General features: G+C 39.9%; 1 protein-coding gene across 1 annotated transcript; it reads right to left on the bottom strand.

The window, feature by feature from the left end:
• Nucleotides 1–4,293: 4,293 nt before the first annotated feature.
• Nucleotides 4,294–26,977, bottom strand: IER3IP1 (immediate early response 3 interacting protein 1). The gene is made up of 3 exons (XM_023207600.2): nt 26,779–26,977; nt 7,085–7,186; nt 4,294–5,495 (listed from the first exon to the last, which is right to left on the bottom strand). The coding sequence occupies exons 1-3, from the start codon at nt 26,867–26,869 to the stop codon at nt 5,440–5,442; spliced, it is 249 nt and encodes an 82-aa protein (XP_023063368.1). The 5' UTR covers nt 26,870–26,977; the 3' UTR covers nt 4,294–5,439.
• Nucleotides 26,978–27,298: the final 321 nt, after the last annotated feature.

The raw sequence follows: 27,298 nt of genomic DNA, 5'->3' as shown, positions 1-27,298 counted from the left end.
AGTGTTACTGAGTAGTGTTCTTTGCCTTCACCCTCCCTTCCTCCACCACTTGTCCACTCTCGAGGTTTAACTAAGAAGTCATACTTGACTAGACAACCCGATCTCCGAAGTCGCCATTTCCTCCTTAGCTACTTGAATAGCACCTGGCACCTCTTGCTTTCTCCTTTACTCCCTCAGGCAGCGACGTCCCTTCTTTCCCGCTTCAGCGATCCCTAAACTTTAGTCATTCTTCCCACCCTGCCTCTCCCCCGGTTAGAGCCACTACGGGCCGTGCCTTCCTGTTCCACGGGAGCTCTATCTTGGTACACCCAGAACCACCTCCCTCCCTACCCCGCTGCCACACTCGTGGGGGTCTCTACTTGTCTCCTCTTGATGCAAGTAGTTATGTGGACCTGAATAATAAGAGAGAAAGGTCACTCTTATGCACTCACTATGAAAGTGACTGAACAACTTTCTGGTGCCCTCTTGACATAGTAGGATACTCGGGTTACACCTTATACTAGGGTTATACCCCGTGATAAAACCACTGCTCTGTCCTTGACTGGGGACCCATATATGCCACCTGTATGCCACAATCTAACACCCCACTACCCAAGGCTGCAGTCAGCCCTGTTAAGAGCTGTAACCCATTCTGTCCCTTGGACTAGGAGCCATCTGCTTTTCTCCCCGCTGAATTTGAAGTTTTTTGTCTTACTCATATTTGCTAAGTTTAAGTTTTGTGTGAGGCCTAATTGGTTGAAGGAAAAAGGATTTGGTTCTAGTTTCCCCTTATGAGCCAGCTGTCTTTGACCAGATTAAGACATCACCAAAGGATTTTAAGTGGGTAATATAAGAAATGTATTTTTCTAAATGCTTCCTCTGCCTGCAGTATGGATAGGAGAGATGCCAGAACGGGTGAGACCACGTAAGAGCCCCACTGCAAGGCTACAAGAGAGATACTTTAATTAGAATGTGTGGAAACAAAGCAAAGAGAATAAATTCATAGGAGGCAAAACAGAAACTGGTGACAGATTAGATTGGGGTTAGCGAGAAGGCATCAATTATCAGGCTCCAAGACTGGGCAATTGGGTAGTGTGATTGATAGTGCCTTTTTTTTTTTTTTTTTTTTGAGACAGGGCCTCACTCTGTCACCCAGGATGGAGTGCAAAGGTGCAATCATGGCTCACTGCAGCCACGACTTCCCAGGCTCAAGGGATCCTCCTACTTCAGCCTCCCCAGACAGCTGGGACCACAGGTGCACACCACAACTGGCTTATTTTGATTTTTGTAGACAGGGTGGGGTCCCACATGTGGCCCAGGCTGGTCTCAAACTCCTGGGTTAAAGCAATTCTTCCACCTCAGTCTCCCAAAGTGCTGGGTCTACAGGCACGAGCACCAATGCCTGGCCTCATTCACATTATGTGGAATCATGGGATAAGACTAATGGCTTTCTCCTCTCCATATGGATCTACTTGATGAAAGGCAAGATAAGAAGAAATTCAGCCCTCCAAAGGGAGGGGCTGGATTCAGAAAAAAAAGGGGGCAAAAAACCCAAAGGAGTGGAGACATAAAGCAGTATCTGAACTGGAACAAAAACAGTGGGAAAAACTTATCTTGATCATTGATTTGGACATTGCTTACTGTGACCCAGGTCCTTGCATCAAGTTTTCACAATATTTGACTTCTAATGAACAATCAGGGGCCAAGAGAAATCTTAACAAAAAAGAATTCCATTCTGATTGGTATCAAATATTATTTTTGTTGTTTTGAGACGGAGTCTCACTGTGTAGCCCAGGCTGGAATGCAGTGGCACAATCTCAGCTCACTGCAACCTCCACCTCCCAGGTTCAAGCGATTCTCATGCCTCAGCCTCCTGAGTAGCTGGAATCACAGGCATGTGCCATCACACCCGGCTAACTTTTATTCTTTTAATAGAGACGGGGTTTTGCCATGTTGGCCAGGCTGTTCTCAAACTCCTGACCTCAAGTGATCTGCCCACCTCAGCCTCCCAAAGTGCTGGCATTACAGGCATGAGCCACTGTGCCCAGCCTCAAAACGTTACATTGGTAATAACTTAGAAACTAATAAATGAGAAAGTGATTTACTTAATAAAAAACATTTTCAGGAGAACATCTCTTCGGTTGAAGCACAACTGGATTCAAAGATTAGTGATCTGGAAAAGATATATATAGATAATCTGGACCAGACTTCTGTTCTGAAGGTTATGGACCAATTTTACAGAGAGGATAACCAAAACTACTGAAGTCTTAGGAAGTGTATTTGCTTTCAGTCACATGGCAAAAGGTTTGCTTGATATATTAGATATATCTTGCCTCCTAGTCTTTTTACTAGTCAAATATCTTGCTTTCTCTTGTCATTTCACCAGTAATAGACATTTAACACTATATATAGAACACAGATCAGATTGCCTACTCTTATCGTATCTAAAGCAAGGATTTTGGTGGGGAGAGGAAGGTGGGAGAACTCATCTAGCTTTTTATTTCAGTAGCTTTAGGGGTACAAGTGGTTTCTGGTTACATGGATGAATTGTATAGTGGTGTAGAATCTGAAATTTTAGGGCACCCATCACTGGACTACTGTACATTGTACTCAATATGTAGCTTCTGTATCCCTCACCCCCTCCAACCTCCCTAAAGCAGGGATTTTATTTTTTTGTATTTTTTACTTTTTTAACTTTTAGATTTAGCGGTACATGTACAAGTTTGTTAAATAGGTAAACTTGTGTCACGGGGGTTTGGTAGATTATTTTGTTATCCAGGTACTAAGCCCAGTACCCAATAGTTACTTTTTTCTGGCACTCTTTCCCACCCTCCACCCTCAAATAGCCCCCAGTGTCTGTTGTCCCCCTCCTTATGTCCACAAGGTCTTATCATTTAGCTTCCACTTATAAGTGAGAACATGTGGTATTTGGTTTTCTGTTCCTACATTAGTTTGTTAAGGATGATGGCTTCCAGCTCCATCCATGTTCCCACAGAAGATATTATCTAATTCTTTTTTATGGCTAAAGCAGGGGTTTTTATAAGATACTTTTTAACTATATTTTTGAAAATTTAGAGTTTTATGGAAATGCCTTGGGAAGCTTGACAAGAGTGCAGTGGAGGCTGAATAGTGAGCCTTTGAATCCCAGCCCTACTTCAACTAAAAACAAACAAATGGACCTACTCTCATCTGTTTTAGATACTGGAATGTTACAGTTGTGTCAGAATTCCTTTGAAAATCTGGTTCTGCTGTGAACAATAAAAGTTTGAAAACCACTGTACTTGATTAGCGACTAGGGTATGAATTTGGTTAATATCTACAGACTAGAGCCAAGAACCTTCACACAGTTCAGAGGCATGCAAACACAGGGCCAGAATACATAAGGACTATAAACATAATCGGTATTTGGAGTCCAGAATGATCACAAATTGTTAATCCTGATAATAGATAAAGGGGAGGACGTGGGCAGGCCAACAGGCACTTAAGTCATTGTCTATTAAAATAACACACTATGTTTACTGAATCACAACTGCTCTGGGGAAACCAAGGCTGACCTGTGAAAGCTTACAGACCCTTCTTTAGCCACAAACTGGAATTAGGAAGTGGCCTCCAGATATGACGTATTTTCATGTTCATTGCTTCCCTTTTCCTCAGAACTACTTGGCTACAGAATACTTTGATCCTGGTCCTTCTGTGACTGCTCCCTGATGGAATATTTGAACAATATCCCAACACTGAATTAAGATGAAGGTATGCTGTAATGTCTTACATGAAAAATAATATCAGATCAAGGTCTTTCTTTTTAAAAAATTTTGTACTGCTCATATGGGGAAATGGGCCTGCCCTCAAGTAACTGCTTCTTTTGAATCTTTTCAGTAGCTCAAACTTGAACTCATGCATGAGTTCTTTGTAAGGCTAAAAGAACATGGCCTCTAAGTACCAAATTAGTCATTCACATGAGCCAAGTAATCAACTAAGAATCCCTGGTACATTCCTTGGACTAGCTGCAAGCCTACAGTCCAAAGATCATCCATCTCTAACTCAGGAAAGGCCAAAAGGTACTTAATACCGGCTCCATAGTTTTAGAAGTAACTTAAGTCATGAAATAAAAGTTGCTCGTGAGTCTTCTGGATGTATGTCAGCAATTCAGTTAATTCACCGAAGAAGAAAAAAAAAAGATGTAAATACTTACTTTCATTAACTCTATACTCAGTAATTTTACAGCAAAGAACATATAATAAGAGGTGTTCACACAAAATGGAGATTAATGCAGTTAACACTGAGAGGTTTATACTAAGGTACAAAAACAAGTGCTTGACTTAGAAATTCAACTTTATTTACAAATGTTCTCCTATAAACAAAGATGCCATTCTACCCCTTTAAAATATTGTAACTGATTAATTTCCATAAAAACCATTTACATAATTTCAACCTTTCTGCATAAATCTGTATTATGAGATGGGCAAATAACCTCACAAAATGGTCTGAGACATAAAAACAAAAGACAACCTATCCAGCATGAATGTCCTATTGATAAACTTAATGAAGAATTAAGAATCACACTCCACAATGTGCTTACTCCACCAAGAAATAGAAATGTAATGATTTTTTTTTAAGGTAAATGCTTCACAATAAACAGTTTTCTTGGGTAGTACAGTTTAACTGTGATTGTTTAGGACTGCTCTTGCAGGCTAATATTTATGCTGGTTTTTTTTTTTTTAAATCATCACTGTAAAAAGGGCAGACTTATAGATTTTTCTGACAATGAAAATCTGTAGATACTGGTCTGGTCTCATCATTCAGGCCAATTAATAAAATAACAAATGCATGGAAAGAATGTTAAACAAAAACATAATCATCATGTGACTGACAGAATTCTCCCTGAAATCAGAGAATATTAATACTCAATAATATGTATAAATTTGAACTTATAGCTGAGACAATAGACAAAATAATTATCCAAGAAGCTTAAAATAAAATTATTCAAATTACCTATTTATCATTTTTATGTGCAGTAATTGCTTTTTCAAAATCCTTTAAATTTTATCTAGGGATAACCACTCACATCATAGCTAAGTTGCAAGGAACTTCAAAACTTTGAAAAAAAAAATTCATCCCTGAGAAGTGAGAGATAGAAAAATATCTAAAAAAAAAAAGAGAAGCAACAGTCTTGCACCCTTTTAACAATCTCATCACAGCATGAACTACTATTAACAGTGAGCAATCAGATATTCCAGTCCTGGAGAGTTACTACCTCTCATGATCTGATCTTTTCGTAATGAAACTACAAGTGCAACATTAAAAAAAAACCAGATAAACAGAAACTCTGGTTTTATTTCAGTTTTACATTTTTGACAAGTGCAAGGTCAGCCAGCTAAGATATAAATATTCCAATAATGACGGAAGTAATAATTTCTACTGGCATGTCTTCTTCTGAGTCTCCATTTCCTCCACTGATATTCATCCAAATAATAAAAGTAACACAATTGCAATTGAGTTTACTATTATCAACGGCACTGCAAAGAGAAAAAAAAAAGTTTGTTACTATAAAGAAAAAACAGAGAAAAAACTAGAAAATAATTATTAGCCTCCAGGAAGGATAGAAATATTTAACAATATGTCATCATAATCATGTTGTAAATAGTTATAACAAAGAAACATTCTAAAACACATTGGATCATGAGATCCAAAACTTATTTTAAAGAGAGCTTATATAACTGGGAGTAAGGGTTGCACTGTAACAGCTAGATCAATGTGAAATATCTGTGGATACTCCCGGTGCAACCCCAGGAACACAAGTGCATTGAAGCCAGGCAGAAGTAGACCCACAGGGTTGTCACTGACATTTGAGATTAGAAATACAATGCAAAGAAGATTCTGTAGTGTCATTTTACTACACTAAAAATGAACTTACTTACCACTGTATCCAAGGTTGTGATTAAAGGGAGAAGAGGTCCTAATTATAACGATTTTGATAAAAGGTTTTTGAACTCTTTTTTTCTTGAATTGCCAAAAATATTTTCCAGTAGAATGACAGATACCAGATCTCTATTGTTTTTTTTTTTTTTTTTGAGACAGAGTTTTGCTCTGTCTCCCAGGTTGGAGTGCAGTGGCGTGGCACAATCCCAGCTCACTGCACCCTACACCTCCTGGGTTCAGGCCATCATCCTGTCTCAGCCTCCTGAATAGCTAGGGTTACAGGTATGCACCACTGGCTAATTTTGTATTTTTAGTAGAGACAGGGTTTCACCATGTTGGCCAGGCTGGTCTTGAACTCCTGACCTCAGGTGATCTGCCTGCCTTGGCTTCCCAAAGTGCTGGGATTACAGGAGTAAACCAATGTGCCCAACTTTCTCTCGAAAATCTCCCAATACTGTACGTGATTTTACAACTTGGAAGCAACAGTTTCCAAAAGGTAAGAATATAATTTTGTCTTTTAGCTCTGACAGGTAACACACAAACAGATAATACAGATTATACTACGCATTCTATTTGTACCAACTGGCTTAAATTGAAGTAAGAAGCAAACTAAGAAAGAAAAAAAAAAAACAGGAACTTTCTTTTTGTTTTATTTAACTTTTTTTTATATTTTAAGTTCTAGGGTACATGTGCACAACGGGCAGGTTTGTTACATATGCATACATGTGCCATGTTGGTGTGCTGCACCCATTAACTCGTTATTTACATTAGGTATATCTCCTAATGCTATCCCTTCCCCCACCCCCTCCCCACACTAGGACCCGGTGTGTGATGCTCCCCTTCCTGTGTCCAAGTGATCTCATTGTTCAATTCCCACCTATGAGTGAGAATATACAGTATTTGGTTTTCTGTTCTTGCGATAGTTTGCTGAGATTGATGGTTTCCAGCTGCATCCATGTCCCTACAAAGGACACGAACCCATCCTTTTTTATGGCTGCATAGTATTCCATGGTGTATATGTGCCACATTTTCTTAATCCAGTCTGTCACTGATGGACATTAAAGCCATGTTAAAAGAGAAAAAAATTCCCACTACAAATGGCATATGTGGTATTCACATTTAGAACCTTCGCTACTTAAACCACAACATTAAAACTTAAGAGTGCTCTATTGGCTTTTCTTCTTACCTCTCATCACGGTTCTTACAGATCGAATAAGGTTCATTAGTTGCGATTTAATTCCCGGCTCTTCTCCGAATCCATCAACTCCCTGGTCTGTTCCCCAGCCAACTGTATAATGTAAAGATTAGCTGTGTTAAAAGTTATTACACACTTGCCTTGCTCCCTTACTAGTCATCTTCTAAAAGATTAGTTTGAGACCTTGTTAAACACAAAGTATAAAGTCATATGACTTTTAAGAAAAGTTAATACAATAGTGAGTTAAATATTTGTTTTCTTTTTAACTTTTGATAGCAGCAACACCCTCGCTTCACTTCATTTACACTTTGATTTTATAAAATAAACTACAATCTAAATTATTCCATGGCATTTAGTTTAGTGAAGATGATCTTTGTAACTGTTTTTTTCTCCTTGTTAAAAATACCATATAAAATACTTCTCAAGTCACAACTGAAAACCAAAGCATACTGTCAAACTATATAATTATTATAATTAGCTCAATTCAGAATTTATAAAATCCATCACAATCATTAGTATAAAAATGCTGTAGCTGAGAATCACTGTCTGCATTACTTGGGGAAACTTTTAAAGTAAACCTGGTAAAGTGGAAGTCGATCATAATACCAAAATACACAAATCTCAAACACCATAATACCAAATCTTGAAAATCCAAAAGATCAAAACCCTGACGTCTAAAATCCCAAAAATGACAATCAAGAAACATCAAAATTTCAAAAATGTAATTCTAGGAAGAATAATTTTTTAGATTCTTTTAAAAAAATTACAATAATATAGAGACAGGGTCTCACTTTGCTGTCTAGGCTAATCTCAAGTTATCCTCCACCTCAGCCTCCCAAAGGGCTGGGATTCCAAGTACGAGCCACTGCATTCGGCCTAAATATTTTCTTTTTTTTCATTTGAGACAAGGTTTCACTCTGTCACCCTGCTGGAGTCGCCCAGCCTGGAGTACAGTGGTGTAATCATGGCTTACTGCAGCCTCGACCTCCCCAAGTTCAGGTGATCCTCCCACCTTGGCCTCCCGAGTAGCTGGGACCATAGGTGCACACCACCACATCCGGCTAATTTTTGTGTTTTTAATACAAACGAGGTGTCATCATGTTGCCCAGACTGGTCTTGAACTCCTGGGCTCAAGTGATCCACCCACCTTGGTCTCCTGGATTACAGGCGTGAGTCACAGCACCCAGCCCTCATTCATATTTTTAAAAGGGGAGTTATCTTTTAAAGAATTTGGGGGCTGAGCATGGTGACTCATACCTATAATTCCAGCACTTTGGGAGGCCAAGGTAGGTGGATCGCTTGAGCCCAGGAGCTCGAGACCAGCCTGGGTAACATGGCGAAACCCTGTCTCTACTAAAACTACAAAAATTAGCTGGGTGTGATGGTGTGCGCCTATAGTCCCAGCTACTCGGGAGGCTGAGGTGAGAGGATCACCTGAACCTGAGGAAGGCTGGGGCTGTGGTGAGCCAGGATCATGGTACTGCACTCCAGCTTGGGCAACAGAGTGAGACCCTGTCTCAATTAAAAACAAATTTTTAAAGAGGCAAATGTGTCATTTGAGAAACATAAAAACACAACAGAACACTTCAAAGACCACTTTACACAAAAAAATGGGCAATGATAGCATATATATATTTTTGCGGCACTAAGGTATACTAATGATAGTCACACAGGTGTAATAGCCATGAGGTGAACCATATTCACAAAGAAAGAGGTGAAAAAGGAAATGTATAAATACATTATCACTATGGTTGGTAAGTGTGTTCACCTAGCTTTATAACTGTGGTCATCTGAAATACCATGACAAACAACCTAAGTCTTTTGACAGATCAATCAAAAACTACAGTAGGTAACCACTGCATATGCAATTGCCCAAAGAGCCGAGATAACAAGAAATTTTATTTTTCACTAATGCAGACAGATATACAGAAAGAACATTTCTTCATTTACTGAGGAAGTTTCAACGTTTTTACATACATGCACAATGCCTAAACACAAAGTCAACACTGTGGTAACATAATTTTGCAGTCAAATTTGCAAAGAATGCATAAAACAAATTAGAACTCTCTAAAAGTCTCTACACAGTTTATACCTCCAGCATTCGCAAATGATGTAAAGATGAAACACATAGCATTGGGAATTGTAAAAAATCATGCTGACAACTGAAAATAGTGAAAACAACTGAAAAAGAAAAAAGCTGAAAAAAATCAACATATGATAATGTGTTATTACAGGGATAGATTATGGGCAATTGCATGGAGATATTCCTTAAGAGCTGGTTGGCTTTCTCCATCATTAACTATATTTTGATGTCCTGCATCACAATGAATAGCTGCTTTTTTTTCTTTTAGGACATGGCTCTCCTCAGACAAAATGTTCACATTCATTTTCTAGGTGGCATTGCTCTTTCTGAAATTCTTCTGTGGTTTGATATACATCAACATGAGCTTTCCCTATTAAAAGTTCCCATCATCAGCCGGGCGCGGTGACTCATACCTCTAATGCCAGCTCTTTGGGAGGCCGAGGCGGGTGGATCACCTGAGGTTGGGAGTTCGAGACTAGCCTGGCCAACATGGAGAAACCCCATCTCTACTAAAAATACAAAATTAGCTGGTCTTGATGGGGTATGCCTGTAATCCCAGCTACTCAGGAGGCTGAGGCAGGAGAATTGCTTGAACCCGGGAGGTGGAGGTTGTGGTGAGCCAAGATCGCACCATTGCACTCTAGCCTGGGCAACAAGAGCGAAACTCCATCTCAAAAAAAAAATAAATAAATAAATAAAATAAAAAATAAATAAAAGTTCCCATCCTCTGTGCCATGCTTCTATGTTGTTTTGGGTACCCAGCAATCCATTTCACATCCACTTTAGAGATCACAAATTTGGTGGAAACAACACTGGTAATCAAAAGCAATACTGCTACATCAGTGTCTTCTTACCCTACTATGCACATAACTATTTTTGAACCAGTCAGTAACTTCGCTGGCTTCTTTAGGCAAATGTGGGTTCAACTCATTAAAAGCTCCTGGAATGCCATCAGCTGGAAGGAATGCTAACACAGGCAAATGACGCATTTTTAAACTTAAGTTTTCACCACTGCAGCATCTGGTAGCCAATCCACTTACCTGAATTTCCCACCAAATGCAAATAAAGACAAGAACATGGTAATAGTTCTGCCTAACATTATGCACCTAACCTGATATAACTATCCTGTTTATATTCCTAAAACACACTAATCCCTTCCCCAAAATTCAGCTTTCAAGATTTCAACATTCAGGATTTCAATCTTTTGGGATTTGAGACATTAGGAATTATGGCATCCAGTACTTTTGGGATTATGATCCAAACCTGTAATAGCTTGGTTAGGCTTCCAAAACATGCTCTAGCCTGCCAGCAGGACATATCTTTTTTTACCTTTTTCCTTATCATTCCTCTTCATTTATTAATTTTGAGTTGAGGAATTTAGCCCACTACCCCTCTTATTCTCTATAAGTGAGTCTTTTACATTCTTTTGTCATTTTCCTATGATACTACAAATCATTACTTCTTTACCCTTATGCACTAATTCTTTTTATATTGTGCAACACATTCTTTTGAAGACTTACATGTTCTCATTTCTGCAATTTGTCCTTTTCTTGTCCTCATGTCAGGTCCACTTTTCCCTATCTCCTATGACTACAGGGCTTAATTAATTCCTGACATGCTAACCCTTAAACTTGAAGAGAACAGTTTTTTAGAATATATATACCTGTAAGACTCAAATATCAGGAAATAAGACTTCACTTTTAATCAACTTTTATTCGGTTGAAATAAAATGCTAAATAATAGTTGTTTGCTTTTTTTGTCACTGAGATATGTTGCGGTATAAAACTAATTTAAAATTCAAGTTTACAACAGGGTTGTTGTTGACTCCTACTCACTCTTCACAGAACCTAGCTCAAGTTCTGCTTATAGTCCTTCCAGTCCACAGGGGTTTTGTTCTTTTTTGAATTCCCATAGTACAACTACCATCACAGTTGTCACTATCGCAGCCTTTGCTATCTCTTGCAAGACTCTTTCAATAGATACCCCTGTAATCTTGATATCTCAACCCTTGTGAGTTTTCTCCCTTAAAGGTTTATATCTTGCTACCTCGATTCCCATTCCCTACTGAATAAGAACCAAACTCCTTAAACTGACATTCTAGTTTTATATCCTACCACACCCCAAGTATTCCTATTCGCAGTCAACTACTCCAGCGGTCACCAACCTTTGTGGCACCAGGGACCGGTTTCGTGGAAGACAGTTTTTCCACAGACAGGGGCTGGGGGGTGGTGGTGGTTTCAGGATGATTCCAGAATATTATATTTATTATGAACTTTATTTCTATTATCATTACATTGTAATACATACTGTAATAATTATACAACTCACCATAATGTAGAATCAGTGGGAGCCCTGAGTTTGTTTTTCTGCAACTAGACAGCCCCGTCTGGAGATGATGGGAGATACTGATAGATCATCAGGCATTAGATTCTTACAAGGAGTACACAACATAGATCCCTCGCATGCACAGTTCACAACAGGGTTCATGTTCCTGTGAGAATCTAATGCCACCACTGACCTAACAGGAGGCAGAGCTCAGGCCCTAGTCCTATTAGTGCCTGAGGGGAGGAAGACCTAATTGCAGAGGGCTTTCTTTTTAAATTTGTTTACTTTTGTCAAAGCAGTATGTGTATGGCTTTCAAAGTCAAAAAGCTCTTCCGTTTAAAAAGAAAGAAAGAAGACATTTGCCTTATTCCTCCTTGACCTGAGCCCCATTCCTTAGAAACAGACTAAGGCAAAATAAGAACCAAACTCCTTAAACTGACATTCTAGTTTTATATCCTACCACACCCCTCCCAAGTATTCCTATTCGCAGTCAATTACTCCAGCGGTCCCCAACCTTTGTGGCACCAGGGACCGGTTTCGTGGAAGACAGTTTTTCCACAGACAGGGGCTGGGGGGGTGGTGGTGATGGCACTAATGTGAGCCATGGGGCATGGCTGTAAATACAGAAGAAGCTTAGCTCATTCGCCTGCCACTCACCTCCTGCTGAGTGGCCCAGTTCCTAATAGGTCCGTGAGAGTAATGTAGGGGTCCCCAACCCCCAGGCCACGGACCTATTAGGAAAATTACTCTGGAAATTGGCCAGTTGTCCAGGAAGAAAGACTTCCTCCCAATACTGACATTTGGGGGCCTCACCTCAATGAAATAGCCAATTTCTTCATTCCCTTAATACTGAAACCCACCAGTAAACAAGCCCTGACCACACACATGGAATTTCCAAAGAGCTTCTCAGTCCCTTACAATTAAACGAATAGTCAAGAAAGAACAACTCTTAATATGGAAAGACATAACCAACAGAAATGGAGACTCTAAGGAAGAGAAGACGCAAGAGTAGAAAAATGCATTTTTTAAATGAACATCCTTAGATAAAAGCCATTGTAGCTATGAAACAAAAACAGAATACCATAAGAACAGATCCCATTCAGGGATCAAGCAGCAATTGCTACATTAGGATTAAAAGTTCAAAAAAAGTGGTTGCAAGATGAAATTAAGAAAACCTACCAAACACAATTAAAGAAAAAAGAAAATTGGAGTATAAATCTGTCAAAATAATCAGTTCCAAAAAGAGACAAGAAAAAATAAGCAATTATTGAAGAAATATTAAGAGAAAATATCCCCAAACTGAAGAACATGAGCCTTTTTAGCCAAAAGGGTTCAATCAGAAAACAGTCCAATGAATGAGAAAATTAAAAGGTACAATGTCTTCAAAACTGCAGAAAAACTAGTTTCAATCTAGAATGCTATAACTAAATCACAAATCAACTATAAGAATAAAAGTCATATTTTTTTTACCATTCAGCTATGAGCACTATTCATAGTAATAGTGAATATGGAATGCTGATATAACCAATAATTGGTTGGAGAAGGGAGAGATGGAAGAGAAGTATGTGTACAGTAATCCCCCCTTATCTATGGGGCATATATTCCAAGATCCCCAGGGGATGCCTGAAACCACAGATAGTACCAAACCCTAAATATACTATATATTTTTTCCTATATATACACACCTCTGGTAAAGTTTAATTTATAAATTAGGCATAGTAAGAGATCAACAACAGTAACTAATAATAAAATAGAGTAATTATAACAATATGCCAACATCACCGCTCTTTCACCTTAGGGTCATTATTAAGTAAAATAAGGGTTACTTGAACATAAGCACTGTGATATTATAACATTTACTCTGATAACCAAGATGACTGCTAAGTGACTAACAGGTAGCTGAGGCAGGCAGCATACATAGCACGGAGATGCTGGACAAATGAGTAACTCACGTCCCAGGTAGAATGGAACAGGATGGTGCAAGACTTCATCATGCTACTCGTAACAGCCCACAATTTAAAATGTATAAATTACTTATTTCTGGAATTTCCCATTTCAGTATTTTCAGACTGTGATTGACTGCATGTAACTGAAACTGTGGAAAGCGAAACTGTAAATAAGGGAGGACTAATATGCTTGTGCTCACTCAAGCCTGAGTGTGCTGCTGGTGGTATAATTGTGTGAAACCCTTCCATAGCATAAGTCAATAGTCTGCTTCTAAGGAGTGGGGCTCAGGTCAAGGAGGAATGAGGCAAATGGCTTCTTTCTTTATAAACTGACGAGCTTTTTGACTTTGAAAGCCATACACATATTGCTTTGATAAAAGTAAAAAAATTTAAAAAGAAAACCCTCTGCAATTAGGTCTTCCTCCCCACAGCATGAACATCCTGAGGGCTGGGATGAGTTCTGTGGCATCATGTTATTCAAAATTGTGTTTTAAAACCAACTTTACATGGTATTGATAGTTTCATTTTCTTTACTTGTTTTAAAATGTATCATCAGTAAAATTATCAATCCTTTCCATCCAATTTCACATATGGCAAAAAGGATTTGTCTTAAGTAGTATATGGATTATGCACTCAATTTTTATTGGAAACCATACTTCCCAGCAATCTTTTTTCTTTTAGATCCGTTCCAAAAAATTGCTTAAACATATTTTTTTACATGTGAGATGAGTGACTCCCAGAAAAAAAAAAATTTGCTCTTCAACAAAACAAGATAAAACTCTACATACTGGAATTAACATAATTAAAGCATCACCACTGAAGTAATTTAAACATATAGTAAGTTCTCAGTTAACTGCAGCCCAGTCTATTCTTATGCCACCAGAATGAAAAAAAAAAAATGGATGGAGAATTTCTGGATGGAGACAGTAAGTCATTAGTCTAGATATTCCACATACGAATACAAATGTGACAAGTAAAAGATCAGGGGCCAGGGATTATCTTTTACTAGAACAAACAGTTTGCCCTCCAACTGCTACATAGGGAGTCTCAGTTGTTCTTCTCAGAAACCCAGCCAAAGTTTTAAGGAGCATTGCTGTTTTTCTTTTTGTTTGTTTGTTTGCTTTTTTTTTTTCTTTTTTTTGAGACGGAGTCTTGCTCTGTAGCCCAGGCTGGAGTGCAGTGGCCGGATCTCAGCTCACTGCAAGCTCCGCCTCCCGGGTTTACGCCATTCTCCTGCCTCAGCCTCCCGAGTAGCTGGGACTACAGGCGCCCGCCACCTCGCCCGGCTCGTTTTTTGTTTTTTTTAGTAGAGACAGGGTTTCACTGTGTTAGCCAGGATGGTCTCGATCTCCTGACCTCGTGATCCGCCCGTCTCGGCCTCCCAAAGTGCTGGCATTACAGGCTTGAGCCACCGCGCCCGGCCTGTTTTTGTTTTTAAGAGAAAGATTTGGCCAGGTGTGGTGGTTCACACCTACAATTCCAGCACTTTGGGAAGTTAAGGTGGGAAGACTGCTTGATCCCAGGAGTTTGAGAACAGCCTGACAAAAAGTAAAAAAGTTAGCCGGGTGTGGTGTTATGCTCCTGTAGTCCCAGCTACTCAGGAGGCTGAGGTAGGAGCATTGCTTGTGCCTGGGAGGCCAAGGCTGCAGTGAGCTGTGATCATGCTACTGCACACCAGCCTGGGTGACAGAGACCCTCTTTCCAAAAAAAAAAAAGATTTAATTATCTGGCTTTCTTGTCACTTCCACAGCTAGAGGGCCTGGCAGAGAATAAATGATAAGACCAGTTAGCAGTACTTGCTGCCTTGATTTCAGAAATAAAGTTGAATAGAAAAAGTTACTGACTGCAACCACCAAACACGTTCTTCTGCTGTCCAAACTTCAAAAAAGTCACACACACAAAATGGCAATCCATCCAGGCTCAGCCAAAAACTCTCGGCACACATATTTTGAAGAAAAAGTACTAGTAACAGTTTCGAGAGCTTGCTGAGCCTGAGCAGATCTCAGCCTCTCTGAGATCAATTTCCATATCTATAAAAGAAAATGAAAGTGATTTTCTTTGTCAATGTCACCAAGTTTACAAGTGATCAAATGCTATCATAAACATGAAAGTGCCTAATAAACTACACAAAGAACTCTGCTAATGTTAAGTTTTTGAAAATGACCTTTATCAAAAAGATCAATGGTGGCTGGGTGTGATGGCTCATGCCTGTAATCTCAGCACTTAGGGAGGCCAAGGCGGGCAGATCACTTGAGGCCAGAAGTTCAAGACCAGCCTGGCCAACATGGCAAAAAACCACCTCTACTAAAACTACAAAAATTATCTGGGCATGGTAGCATGTGCCTGTAATCTCAGCTACCTGGGAGGCTGAGGCATGAGAATTGCTTGAACCCAGGAGATAGAGGTTGCAGTGAACTGAGATAGCGCCACTGCACTCCAGCCTGGGTGACAGAACAAGGCTCTATATCAGAGAAAAAAAAAGATACATGCAGAAGTAAATTATCTGGTATACTACTTTTTCGTAGTTCTATATAATTTCCATTCCCTGATAAAATTCAACAATAGCTCACTCACTATTTTAAAATCTAAAATAATATATTGGTCTGGAGCCATCATTTATTAATAAACCCTGAATCAAGTAATAGCGTGTGGTATTTTAACTGTTCGCTATGGCCTGAAGACTGGCCGTCTGTAAGCCAGAAAGAGGGCCCTCACCAGAACCAAGCCATGCCAGTACCCTGATCCTGGACTTCCAGGCTCCAGAACAGTGAGAAAATTGTTTAAGCTACCCAGTCTATACTGTTTTGTTATGGCAGCCTGAGCTGACTAATACACTGATTTACGTGAGTGATGTTTCTATTGTGGTGTTCATAATGTATACCTAGTACTAGACTGTCAAATTGATACTGGATAAAGCAAACAAAAACTCTAGTGAACAATTTTTTGCAGGTATCAAAATCCACTTCACTATGTGGCATTTTGTTTTTCTTGTACTAAAAGAAAATTAACATCATTGTAGGACACTGGAAGAAACAACATATTCCCTGTATTACTGTCAAAATACTGCTAAATTATTTATAAGAATACACTTGCATCAGGAATTGCAAGAATATGATAACGGTAAAGTTATTTAATTATTTAGAAAATATTCATTGACAGACTGTAAAGATAAGAGGATCCTTCTCAGTCTGCTGGAGACAGAAAAGAAACTACAGTGATGCTATGACCCATGGAGATGGGTCACAGATGGTTTGAGGGAAAGGGCAATGCCAGAGGTAGGTCTTAACTGACAGGCTGAGGAGTTAGCCACTTAAAAGGGTTAAATACAGGTCACAACGAGTAAAGCCTGAGCAGTGGTAAAAATGGTACATAGGACAAATACTGGGGAAGGATAAAAGAGAAGGAGAAGGAGGAAGGGGCACCTTACGGTAGGCTTGAAATCACATGAGAGTGTTGAAGTTTATATTGAAGGCTACAGATACTGAAGAACTGAAAAATTTCAAACCATTGAAGAATATGCTCAGCTTCACCTGAGAAGCGAAACTGGAGGCAGGATGACCAGTAAGGAGTTTGCTACAAAAATCTATGCTTGCTTATCTAAAAACCCAAATTAAAAACAAATAAAATAAAAAACCTAGGCAATAAGAAAGCAACTATATAAACAATATTTAATAAGTATTTAAAATATTTTAAACTTCTATTTTAAAACATATTTAGATATTTTTAAACAACAGCTTATTCACTTAGACGAACCAATGTAGTGTTTTCCCTTAGTTTGGGGATCACATTCAAAATACATGCTCAGGCAAAATATTTATATGCTACCTCTGTAGAGAAGACAAAGTGTGGAAGACAAAGTTCTAGAGGGCAAAGTATTAATATATCTGGGCCATTCTAACAGTTTCTAGCAGTAGTTTTTTGTTTTGTTTTGTTTTGTTTTGAGACAGAGTTTCACTCTGTCACCCAGGCTGGAGTGCAGTGCAGTGGTGCAGTGTGTGTGGTGCAGTGTGAGCTCACTGCAACCTCTGTCTCCTGGGCTCAAGCCATTCTCTTGCCTCAGCCTTCCAAGCAGCTGGGATTACAGGCAGAGCATCACCACACCCGGCTAATTTTTTTATTTCAGTAGAGACAGGGTTTCACCATGTTGGCCAGGCTGGTCTCGAACTCCTGACCTCAGATGATCTGTCGGCCTCAGCCTCCCAAAGTGCTGGGATTACAGGCATGAGCCAACACACCTGGCCCCCTGTACCAGGAGTTTTTAATGTAGGGGCACAAATCTCAATCACCTGCAGAAATTTTGGAAAATACATACTACTGAACTTCACTTTTAAAATTTGAATACAGATCTACAGTAGGGTTTGGGCATTATATTTTTTAAATGCTCTTTTAATAACTCTGAAATAAACTTTCAAGTGAGAATTACTGGTTTATTGGAACAATGGCTTTAAATATACAAAACTGAGATCATTCTACAAAATCTGAGATGCTACAGACATACAATCTATGCTTTCCTAAATTAGCTGTGGAGACAGAATGGAATTACAGTATATTTTATATTAACCCCAATCAATAATGTGAAGTTAACTGTCACTTATTATTCTCCAATTAGCTCATATAGTTTATTTAAATAAATTACATTCCTTGAAGGCAAGAACCAAGTATTTCTCTTATAAACCCAAAATGTCTGAAACAATGTTGGACACATTGCAGATGTTCTAAAACATATCCCAGTTGGGCGTGGTGGCTCACACCTGTAATCCCAGCACTTTGGGAGGCTGAGGCAGGTGGATCACCTGAGGTCAGGAGTTCGAGACCAGCCTGGCCAACATGGTGAAACACAGTCTCTACTAAAAATACAAAAATGAGCCAGGTGTGGTGGCGGTAGCACCTGTAGTCCCAGCTACTCAGGAGGCTGAAGCAGAAGAATCACTTGAACCTGTGAGGGGAAGGTTGCAGTGAGCCGGGATTCTGCCACTGCACTTCAGTCTGGGCAACACAGCGAGATTCCATCTCAAAAAAAAAAAATATTTTTAGTTAGGCATGGTGGTGGGTGCCTGTAATCCCAGCTACTTGGGAGGCTGAGGCAGAATTGCTTGAACCCGGGAGGCAGAGGTTGTAGTGAGCAGAGATCACGCCACTGCACTCCAGCCTGGGCCACAGAGTGAGACTCCATTTCAAAAGAAAAAAATAAAAAAGACAAAAAAATAAAATCCCTTAAGTTTCACCTAAGGGGAGTATAATCAAAGACTTGGTTATTAAATATAACAATATGAAATGAACATTATTCAGCCTGTAGCATTAGTGAGTATTAAAAGCTCATTAGATTTCAAAACCATGAAGGAAAATAGCACTACAGATTAGTTATGTCCATTTTTAAACTTTATGTAAAGGAATTATCCAATATATATTCTTTTGTGTCTGTCTTTTGCTCAAATTGTGTCAGAGTCATCCCTATTGCTTTGTAGGACCACAATTCATTCTTTTTCATTGTTATGCAGCATTCCATTATATGAATACAATTTAGTCATTCTACCATTTCTAGTTTTCATTATGATTATGCTGCTATGAACATTCTCATACATGTCTTTTGGTGCACCTATTTATGAGCATTTGCATAAGAGTGAAACTGTAGGATCACAGAAGATGTGTATGATGAGCTTTAGTTACTTCTGCCAAAAAGTTTTTCAAAGTGGTTGTACCAACTTATACTTCCATCAGCAGAGTATGAGAGTTCACACTGTTCTATAACCTTATCAAAACTTCCTATTTTCAGGTAAGAATGTATAATTCAAAAAACAAAGACCCCCAGCTTTTTGGAGATGTATTTCACATACCTTACAATTCATACATATAATCCAATGATTTGAAGTACACTCAGAGTTCTGCAACTATCACCACATTCAATTTTAGAATGCTTTTACCATCCCAAAAGAAACCCTGTACACACTGACAACCACTTCCCACCCCATCAGGCCCTCCAGCACCAAGCAACCACTAATCTACTTTCTGTCTACATAAAATTGCCTAACATAAAGAGTATCATATGCTATGTGATCTTTCTTATAAACAGTATCATATGATATGTGGTCTTTTATGACTAGCTTCTTTCACTTTCTTTAATGATTCAAGGTTCATCCATATTGTGGCATGTAATAATACTTCGTTACTTTTTTTGCCAATTAGTATTCTACATTATGGATATACCACAGCTAGTCATCTATTCACCAGCTGATGGACATCTGGGTTGTTTCCATTTTTTGGCTATTATGAATAATGCTATTTTGAACATTCCATGTTTGTTTTCAATACTCTTGGTACACCTAGGAGTAGAATCACTGTGTCATACAGTAACTATGTTTAACATTTTGAGGAACAGCCAGACTGTTTCCTGAAGTGGCTGAACCATTTTACATTCTCTTTAACAATATATGACAGTTCCAACTTCTTCACAACCTCACCCACACTTGTTATGGTGTGAAGTGGTATCTCATTATGGTTTCAGTTTGCACTTCTCTAATGATTAATAATGCTGACTATCTATTCATGTGCGTATTGATCATTTGCTTATGTTCTTTGGAAAAAAATTCTATTCAGTTTCTTCATAAATGTTTTAATTGGGTTATTTATCTTTTATTATTTAGTTCCAATAGTTCTTTATATATTATGGATAGAAGTCACTCATCAGATACATGAGTTGTAAATATTTTATCCCAGTCTGTGGTTGTCTTTTAAAGCATGAAATTTTTAAAATTTTGATGAAATCCAATTTATCTATTTTTCATTGGCACTTGTGCTTCTGGTGTTGCATCTGAGATGGTTTTACCCAACAAGAAGTCACATAGTTTTTTGTCTGTATGTTCTTCTAAGAGTTGTATAGCTTTTTATCTTACAGTTTGTAAGTCTATGATTATGAGTTAATTTTTGAAGATGGTGTGAGTGTAGGAGTCCAACTTTACTTTTTTTTTAATATGGCTATTCAGTTGTTAAAGAACTATTTGTTGAAAAGGTTATTTGGGCCGGGCGCGGTGGCTCAAGCCTGTAATCCCAGCACTTTGGGAGGCCGAGATGGGCGGATCACGAGGTCAGGAGATCGAGACCATCCTGGCTAACACAGTGAAACCCCGTCTCTACTAAAAAATACAAAAACCTAGCCGGGCGAGGTGGCGGGCGCCTGTAGTCCCAGCTACTCGGGAGGCTGAGGCAGGAGAATGGCATAAACCTGGGAGGCGGAGCTTGCAGTGAGCTGAGATCCGGCCACAGTACTCCAGCCCAGGCGACAGAGCCAGACTCCACCTCAAAAAAAAAAAAGAAAAGAAAAGGTTATTTGGCACCGTTATTGAAAATCAATTGATACAAATGTAAGGATTTTTAAATGGACTTTAAATTCTATTTCATTGATCTACGTCTACGCTTCTGCCAGTATCATCCTGTTTTGATTACTGGATCTTTGCAATAAGTTTTAAAACTGGAAAGCACAACTCCAATTTTGTTTTTCTCTTTCAAGATTGTCTTGACTATTCTGGATTCCTTGCATTTCCTCTAGAATCAACTCATCAGTTTCTTCAAAAAAGCTAACTAGGATTTTGAGACACCACATTAAACCTATAAATCAATATTAAGTACTGTCATCTTAATATTAAGTATTCTGATCTGTGAACATGGGAAGTCTCTATCTTTAAAAAGATCTTTAATCGTCTTTCTTTCAACAATGCCTTATAGTTCTCATAGCATGAAACTTGCACTTCTGTTAAACTTATTCCTAAGTATTTCATCCTTAATGTTGTAAATAAAATTATCTCCCTAACTTCATTTACAATTGTTCATTGTGCACAGAAAAACAATTGATTTTTACACAGTGTTCCTACATTCTGCAATCTTATTAAATTCATTCATTTGTCTTAATAGCCTTGTAGTGGACTCTTTAGGATTTTCTATATATACAAAATTATGTCATCAATAAACAGTTTTATTTTTTCAACCTCATAATCTAGATGTCTTTTTTCTTGTCTAACTGCCCTGGTTAGAATCTCCATTATGATGTTAAATAAAAATGGCAAGAGAGGACATCCTTGTCTTATTCCACATTAGGGAAAGAATTTAGTGTTCCAGCATGTTAACTAGGGAATTTCCATACATGCCCCTTATCAGATTAAGAAAGTTCACCCCATTGCTAGTTTGTTATTATTATTTTTTTAATCATGAAAGGGTACTGAATTTTGTCAAATGCCTTTCTGCATCTTTTGTGACGACTGTGTGATTTTTATTAATATCATGTATTACATAACTGATTTTCAAATGTTAAACCACCCCTATACTCCCAAGATAAATCAAATCCCACTTGTTCATGGTATATAATCCCTTTTATAGGTTGCTAGATTTAGTCTGCCAGTATTTCGTTGAGAATTTTTGCAGCTATATTCAAAAGAGATATAGGTCTACAGTCTCTTTTCTAGTGATGTCTCTGTCTGGTTTTCATATTAGGTTAATACTGACTTCATGGCATGAATTGAAAAGTGTTCTATCCCCTCTATCTTTTGGAAGAGTTTGTGAGAAATTGGTATTAAGTCTTCTTTAAATGTTTGGTTGAATGCAATGCTGAAGGCTTGACTTTGTGAGAAGCTTTTAAATCATTAATTATATCTCTTTATATGTTATAGGTCTTTTTGGATTTCCCAATTGAGTCTAGTCAGTCTAGCTAAAGACTTGTCAATTTTGTCAAGGAATCAGCTTTTGGTTTTCTTAATTCTAATATTTTTCTACTACGTATTTCATTAACTTTCACTGTAATCTTTATGATTTCCTTCCTTTTGCATTTTTTTTGTGGAGGCTGCAAGAGCAGGTTGTGGCTCAAATGACAGAGACTCTTACTGTTCTGAGATTTAGCAGATTGACATCTCTCTCTCTTTTTTTTTTTTTTTTTTTGGAGACAGGGTCTCACTCCGTCATCCAGGCTGTAGTGCGGCGGTGGGATCTCAGCTCATTCCAACCTCTGTCTCCTGGGTTCAAGCGATTCTCCTGCCTCAGCCTCCCCAGTAGCTGGGATTACAGGCACGTACCACCATTCCCAGCTAATTTTTTGTATTTTTAGTAGAGACGGGGTTTCTCCATGTTGGCCAGGCTGGTCTTGAACCCCTGACCTCAAGTGATCCGCCCACCTCAGCCTCCCAGTGTGCTGGGATTACAGGCTTGAGCCACTGTGCTGGGCCTTCTTTTTTGGTCTTTCTTAGAAAACACTGTGTTTATATGCCTCACTGATCATCCCCTCCTCCACTCTCTTCATAGAGCTGACTTGTTTAAGAGACAGGGCTAGTGTCATTGCTGAGATACCTCAAACTCTAAAAACAAACAAAACCACCACCATAAAACACATCCCCATATCCTTTCAAGCCACCTTTTCTTCTTTTCCTCCAATTTAAAGATAACATTGGATAATCTTACTGTCTCCATTTTATAACTTTCTACTCACTTCCCAACCCATTCCAATCTAGATTTTACCCACTGCTGTAATTGCTTTTGTAAAATCACCAATGACTTCAATTACCCTAAATCAGTAGGACTCTTTTCAGTCCTTAACTTACAGTAGTCCCCTCCTTAATCTTGGAGATACACTTCAAGACTCCACAGTAGATGCCTGAAACAGAAGATAGCACCCGACCCTATAAGAAGTATGTTTTTTCCATCTGATAACCAAGTGACTAATGGGTGGGTAGCATATATGGTGTGCGTACGCTGGACAAAGGGAAGATTCATGTCCTCATGATACACGATTTCATAAGGCTACTCAGAACAGCTTGCAATTTAGAACATGAATTGCTTATTTCTGCAATTTTCCAATCAGTTCTTTCAGATGGCAGGTGACAACCGAAACTGCGGAAAGCCAAACCACAGATGAGGGGGGACTACTATACTAAGCTTCTCAGTAACAACCCATTGTTGCAGTATCTCTTCAAACACTCCCTGATTCTGGTGAAGTCCCATTGTCTAGGTTTTTCCATCTCTGTTTTGCTCATTTGTCAAGTTCTTCTGTCAGTTCTTCCATCTCTACCTAAACATTAAATACTAGAGGAGATTCTAGGGCTGTCTGGGGCACCAATTCTTTTTGTACTCTACTCTTTTCTTTGGTAATTTCATCTTCTCATATGACTTCATTTATTACCTATGCTTGACAAATTCATATTTCAATCTCCACCCTAATTTGTGCTGTTCTTCTATGGACTTAAATCCAACTGGCTATTTTACATCTCCACTTGCATATCTCATAGAAATCTCAAACTGAGCATGACTAAAATGTATTTCATTATATCTTCACCTCCTTACCTAGCACTATTACCCCAAATTTTCCTCCAATACTGTCTAACTCAGTAAAGGTACTACCCTCACTCAGTGGCTTAACCCAGAGGGCCAAGAGATCTTTGACTTCATCCACTCTTATTCCCAAAGTCCAACAGTAAATTCTGCCTTTTCTACTTTTTTTTCCTTTTTTTTTTTGAGACACAGTCTTGCTCTGTCACCCAGGTTGGAGTGCAGTGGCGCGATCTCAGCTCAGTGCAACCTCTGTCTCCCAGGCAAGTAATTCTCCTGCCTAAGCCTCCCAAGTAGCTGGGATTACAGGCGCACACCACCACACCCTGCTAATTTCTGTATTTTTAGTAGAGACAGGGTTTCACCATGTTGTACAGGGTGGTCTCAAACTCATGACCTCAAGTGATCCACCCACCTTGGCCTCCTAAAGTGCTAGGCGTGAACCACCATACCCAGCCTCTACTTTAAAAATATCTTCTGATCTACATAAGATTCCTAGGGCTGCCATAACAAAGCAGCATAAACTGGGTGGCTTAACAGAAATTTTCTCATAATTTTGGAGGCTAAAAGTCTGAAATCAAGGCATAAGCAAGGTTGGTTCCTTTGGGGGCTCTGAGTGATAATCTCATCCATGACTCTCTCTTAACATCCAGTAGTTGCTGGAAATCCTTGGTATACCTTGTCTTATACATGCATCACTCCAATCTCTGCCTCAGTTGCCACATGGTCTTCTGTGTGTGCATCTGTGTGTCTCCAAATCTCTCTTTTCTTATAAGGGCACCAGTCATTGGATCTAGGGCCCAACCTAACCCAGTATGATCTCATTTTAACTTGATTACATATGCAAAGATCCTGTTTCCAAACAAGGTCGCTTTCATAGGTATCAAGGGTTGGGACTTCAACACATCTTTTTGAGGGACACAATTCAACCCCCAACTTGATCCCTTCTACTTTTCTGTATAGCAGCGAAGAGATGAACTCTGGAAGATGAAGTTTGAATCCTAGCTCCACCACTTTCTACTTTCTACCTGTGTGCTCTAAGAAAGGCCACCTACTCTCTTTGTGCTTCTAGTTTCCCACTGGAAAATGGGGATGAAAACAGAAACTATCTCACAGAGTTGCTGTGAAGGCTACATCAGTTAATATACGTGAAGCACTTGATACAGATCCTGTACGTAAGTGCTACATAAGTATTAGTTATCATTATTATTATTATACCCACTTGTGTCTACTTGCCCTATTTAGAATGGCTCTTCCTTGGGAGGCCAAGGTGGGCAGATCACGAGGTCAGGAGCTCGAGACCAGCCTGACCAACATGGTGAAATCCATCTCTACTAAAAATACAAAAACTAGCCAGGCGTGGTCGCAGATGCCTGTAATCCCAGCCACTCGGGAGGGTGAGGCAGGAGAATCGCTTGAACCTGGGAGATGAAAGATGCAGTGAGCTGAGATTGCACCACTGCACTCCAGCCTGGGGGACAGAATGAGACTCTGTCTCCAAAAAAAAAGAATTGGTCTTCCCACATCCACTGCTTTCCCTTCCAATCCTTCCACCGTATTGTAGCCAGAAGGATCTTGCAAATAACACAAATCTGGTCATGTCGCTGTCTTAAGACCCTCTTCTCACCTGCCTCAGAGTTTTCACACCAGGTCTACACCACTTAAAGCTCTCCTCACCCTTCCAACTCCTCCCAACCCTTCACCTTCACCGAGTTAATGTTTACTCATGTATCAGATTTAAGGTTAGACACTCTTCCTCCAAGAAGCTTTCGCAGATACACAAGTCAGTATCTGCCTGTACTTCTCTTTCTTACATAATACTGTCTATACTTGTTATTGTCACTTGTTCAGTTTTTATTTAGATTAACTTCCATCAGAAGGGCAGAGTAGCTGCTGTAACTTCAGTTACTATAAATGGGCCTGGCACATACTTTGCACTCAATAAATATCTTCTGAAGTAATCAATGAAATGAATCAATCTTGCTCCTGGTTTTACGTTTCAGTAATTCAAACAGACATACTTGGTACACAATGTGAGATCCTGGGAGGCATAACTTGTGTTTTGATTTTTGAGTTTCTAAATTCTAGCAGTTTTTGGCACACTGTATGCACCCAACAAGCTATCCGAATAAACTTCTCTTGGAACATGAGTGGCTGAATGTCCTGATAACTCCAACGCATTCCCTTCCTGTAATTCCTAAAGCCTACGAACACTTATTGCCTTCCATCAGTTAGTGAACTGCTGATGCTCCAAAATAAGCCATGCCGCCTTCCCCTCCACCCCCAACTCGTTTTGTTTTGTTTTGTTTTGTTTTTTTGAGACGGAGTCTCACTCTACTGCCTAGGCTGGAGTGCAATGGCGCGATCTCAGCTCACTGCAACCTCCGCTTCCCAGGTTTAAGTAATTCTCCTGCCTCAGCCTCCCGCCCGGCTAACTTTTGTATTTTCACCACCACGCAAGGCTAATCTTTGTATTTTTAGTAGAGACGGGGTTTTACCACGTTGCCAGGCTGGTCCCAAACTCCTGACATCATGATCCGCCGGCCTCGGCCTCCCAAAGTGCTGGGATTACAGGCGTGAGCCACCGCGCCCGGCCCCACACCCCCAACTCTTAGAACAAAACTCAGACCCTGCGTTTTCGGCTATTGAAAGTAGTCACAGGACCGCGCTACTTCACTTCAGCCTGGACAACAGAGCGAGACTCCGTCTCAAAAAAAAAAAAAAAAGTAACAGAAAACTGCAATTAAATTACTGACCCGAAGTAATCACAAGCACTTATGTAGCAGCACTTCCTGACTTCCGTATCCCTCCACCCCAACCCCCTGGGCCCTGCACAGCGGCTGTCAGTTGAATATTCTCCCGCTACTGAGCCCAAACCTGATGAGAGGAAAGGCTCGGCTTCCACTCCGAGCCGAGCCTTCCGCTGTTCGTCTGTCCCGGCCCGTGGTGTTTCCCCACGCGGCCCCATTAGGGTTCGCACCCCCGGGACTCCGCCGCCGCCCCAGCCCGCGCCCCGAGGCCCCACTCACTGTTCTTGAGGAATCGCTCCTCGTGCAGCACGGCGATGGCGTTGACGCAGAGCAGGGCTGCCTGGAGCAGTGAGTACAAGGTAAAAGCCATGGCCGTCCAGAGCCGCCCGAAGTCCAAGCGATTTCTGTCCCGTTGCCTCAAGGGACGTGGCGCCTCCAAGGCTGGCGCCTTCCTACGGAAGCCGATGAAGCCCAAGACGATCTCTCCGGGAAGCCCCGCCTCCATCAGGTTAAGAACCGCCCCTCGCTGCAGTCTGCGAGTCCTGCCGCTTGTCTAGAGCGGTGATGTGCAATCAATGCTCTCGTGTGGCCGGTGCTGCAGGTGCAAAATACACACCGGATTTCAGACACTTGGAACTGGAACAAGGATGAAGAATATCCCAATAATTTTTTTTTTTTTGAGATGGAGTCTGGCTCTGTCGACCAGGCTGGAGTGCAGTGGAGCGATCTTGGCTCACTGCAAGCTCCGCCTCCGGGGTTCAAGCCATTCTCCTGCCTCAGCATCCCGAGTAGCTGGGAC

The sequence above is a fragment of the Piliocolobus tephrosceles genome, chromosome 18 (assembly GCF_002776525.5).
Source record: "Piliocolobus tephrosceles isolate RC106 chromosome 18, ASM277652v3, whole genome shotgun sequence".
Lineage (NCBI taxonomy): Eukaryota > Metazoa > Chordata > Mammalia > Primates > Cercopithecidae > Piliocolobus > Piliocolobus tephrosceles.
Note: the sequence above shows the minus strand (reverse complement) of the source record. Positions and strands in the feature narration are given on the sequence as shown.